General features: G+C 45.4%; 1 gene segment (V, D, J or C); it reads left to right on the top strand.

The window, feature by feature from the left end:
• Positions 1-706: 706 nt before the first annotated feature.
• LOC121103625 lies at positions 707-1,436 on the top strand. The segment is given in 2 exon segments: positions 707-929; positions 1,109-1,436. Coding segments are annotated over 2 exon segments (324 nt in total).
• The last annotated feature ends 2,133 nt before the right edge of the window (positions 1,437-3,569 follow it).

Genomic DNA, 3,569 nt, shown 5'->3' with positions numbered 1-3,569 from the left:
ACACACACACACACACACAAAGACAATCCAACATTACGTGTCTCTTGAGTAAAGTACACAGCCCCAAGATGTCTGGGATTTGCTTTAAACTAAGCAGAAGTGGGAGACATCAGATGTGTGTAGGATGAGGAGGGTGAGAACTAACACGATCGGCCATGAGTTGGTAATTGAAGAACCTGGACAATGAGTACGAGTGGTTTCATTACACTATTCTCTCTTTTGTGGATGTTTGCGTTTTCCGTGATTAAAAACTTTAAAACAACATAGCTACATACAAATAAATTGTCAGAAAGGCAAAGACTTATATTTACAATGTCCACTGAATCTTATTTAAACCAGTCAAAGAGGAAAGAAAATGTTGTCAAACAGTGATGCTTAAACAAATTCAGGCACGCTGATACGACAGAGTAGCGCGAAGCTGTAAACAGCACATTTTCACATGCAGTTGAGTGACCTGTGACACGCTCATGTACATAACGGTAAACAAAAATACTTTAATTTGATCCCAATTCCCTGAAAGTACGCATATTTGCATTAAAAATACTGAAAGAAATACAGCGAAATGTTAACAGTATTTATCTCTGGGTGATGAGATTATGGTTGGATTGTATTGTCTACGTTCTCCTTTTTGGTTATGTCTACATTGGACAAGTTTTCATGATAAACAGCATGCAGCATGTTACAGATCAGTTAGAGAAGAGAGGCCTGGAGGAAGAGAGGCAAACACAGACGGCAGGAAGTGTGACTTAGCTTGCGTGGGCAGAACCCCGGCTTCCAGCTCTATAGTGGCAAAACCGCAGGGCCACCCAGCTCCAGTGACACTACAAAGGGCCTGGCAGGTGGCAGGCAGAATAAGAGCCATTGCTTGGGCAGGAAGGACCCCGAGGATGCAGTCCAGGCTGCTGGCTGTGTTATGCACATCCACCTTGGTAAGGAGCGCACCAACCCTGTGGCCGGGGCCCGAGGAAGGAGGTTTGGGAAGGAAGTTAGAAGAGAACATGACTGTGCCTTTCCCCACTTTGTTTTCTGGGTCAAAACCTGAATCTTTGTGACAGCTTTCTTGGCAGCAATGGCAGCAGCTAAGTCCTGTTTTTCTTCTTTTCTACAGGATCCAGATATGCGGACAAGGTCCGTCAATCTCTGAGTACAGTGCGTGGAGAGGAGGGACAGTCTGTGATGTTGGACTGCAGCTTCACACTCAGCTATAACTACTATGTGATGAACTGGTATCACCAGCCTCCCAATGGAAAGATGGCTCAAATCATTAGCATGTTTTCTGATAGCAGCAGCCAAAAGCAAGGACGATATGCTCTGTCCTTTCAGAAAGGAAGCAAATCCCTAAAGCTGACCATCACGGGCTTGCAGCCTTCAGACACAGGCGTCTATTTCTGTGCTGTTGGAGAAACTACACAGTGAGAAGAGTGACAGGGAGAGCCTTACAAAAACCCCCTGCGCTCAGCATGAAACAGCCACCTGTTCCAGGAGCTTAGGAGAAAACAACCCGCAGGACAGGAAAAGGGTAGACAGAAGACACGGTGGGTGGCACTGGTGGGTCTAGAGAGGAAGCTGATGAATGTTCTAGCAACAATCTTCCCACATCTGGTATCAAAGAAAGAGTTGTGGTTATAAGATCCCAGCCTCAAAAACATTGTCATCTCGGAATCTTGGTGCCTGAGGATGACATAGCTGACCGAGATACTCATCTGTCTTTTCCATCTGCCCAACATCCATCCCCCTTTTCTGGTGACAACACCTGGATTTTCCCTGGGTAACCAAGCCACGCCTCCTCCAACCCATATCTGGGTGTAGATGAGGCAGAACCCACCCTTGTGCTCCCTGGCCAATTAACATAGTTCACCTCTTTGACCACAACAATTTGTCCAAGGATGGGTACCTGGCCCAAACCCCCAACCCAAAACTTAATGTGAAATTCTTAGGACTACTGCTGGGGAGGTAAGAGGAGAGGCTGGAAACCTAGAGCTGCCAGCAGCCCCCTTCCCACCACAAAGGAAGAGCATGATCTTGAAAAGAGAGGGTGAACTGAGCTCCCACAACATTGTTTGAGGCTCCAGACCCTGCAGTGATTAGAGATCTACTTGGGACTTTCCAGTTGTACACGCCATCTGCCTTAGCTTATGTTCCCCCAAAGAAGACAAGGATTCAAGTGCAAGTGGTTTAGTTGGGAGGTGATCCCAGGGGCTCTGGGAAGAATGACAGGAAGGGAAGTCAGCCAGTGAAGGGCACGTGTGTTCTCAAGCCAGCTGCCACTGTGGGCACGCAGAGTTTCATCCTACCAGGGATCTCTGAGAACCAGTGTGAGACACTTGCTTCAACTTGTCCCACTTGAGAGCCAAAGGAGCTAAGGTATTGATACCTCAAATCTCGCGTGTCATGGGTGGAAGATAACTCCTGGGGATATGAGTGCTGATTCCCCAGCACTTAAGTCTGCCAAGCAGGCTGGGCAGTAAGAGAAAGTCCTTAGGCCAAGAAACTCAAGTTCTGGTGGGAGGAAGGGAATAGTGTGCACCCAAGTCATAAGCACAAAGGGATAGAGGGAAGACACCAAAAATGCAAGATAATTATTTTCTCTTTTTTTATAAATTATTTTGAGTTGGGTTTTCCATCACTTGCAATCAAAAGGGACCTAACTAAAAAAGATAACTCAATAAAGACAACATTGGGTAAAACGAATTAACCAAATAAAATACTTTGAAATTTAAACTTTTGGCGTGCTGTAGTTGAGAAAGGTTACAACTCTTCAAACTTTTCATATTAGATCAGTTGTTCAACTCTTTCCTCCCACATGATCCTGGGTAGCAAGGAGGAGGGACTAATCTCACACCTGTACCTACTATTGCCCCGGACATTTAGCTGTTCCCTCCCTTTCCAGACTCTTCCTGCTCTGGGTCACCTTGCTTAGTGCTGCCAGATCAATCTCCCTATAGCATCCATCCAAAGAATCGTGCTTGCTTAAAACTTCTGGATTCCCTGTGACACTGTGCTTTTCCCAAATCCAAAATTCTGCTCCTGCTGTTTGCCTCTCCTGCAATATGTTTCCCTCCATTTCTACCTTTTGAACTCACTATCTCTCAAAATCTATTTCACACCTTGATGTTTCTGAGGATAGCACAGTAGCATTAAGCATGCCTAGATCTCGTATCTTGGTTTCTTCTTCTTTTTTTAAGATTTTATGTATGTATGTATGTATGTATGTATGTATGTATGTATGTATGTATGTATTTATTTATTTATTTGAGAGAAAAGAGCATGAGCAGGGGGAGGGGCAGAGGGAAAAGCAGACTCACAGAAGCGCAGAGCCCGACAGGGGGCTCGATCCCACGACACTGAGATCATGACCTGAGCCAAAATCAAGAGTCAGATACTCAACTGACTGAGCCACGCAGGTGAGGCTCGTATCTTGGTTTTGAATACCATTTTTCAATAAAAGGAACCAGAGCTCCTTGGAGAAATGGCTGACTCTAGGGCTGAGGCAAGATGAGGCTGAAGCATCTTAGAGTGTTCAAAAAAAGAAAAGCACCACCACCATCCATGATGGGGCTAGGTTAAAG

This window comes from Ursus maritimus, unplaced genomic scaffold (assembly GCF_017311325.1).
Source record: "Ursus maritimus isolate PB19 unplaced genomic scaffold, ASM1731132v1 scaffold_198, whole genome shotgun sequence".
Classification (NCBI taxonomy): Eukaryota; Metazoa; Chordata; class Mammalia; order Carnivora; family Ursidae; genus Ursus; species Ursus maritimus.
The sequence above is the reverse complement of the archived record's forward strand: the minus strand, read 5'-3'. Positions and strand labels throughout refer to the sequence as shown.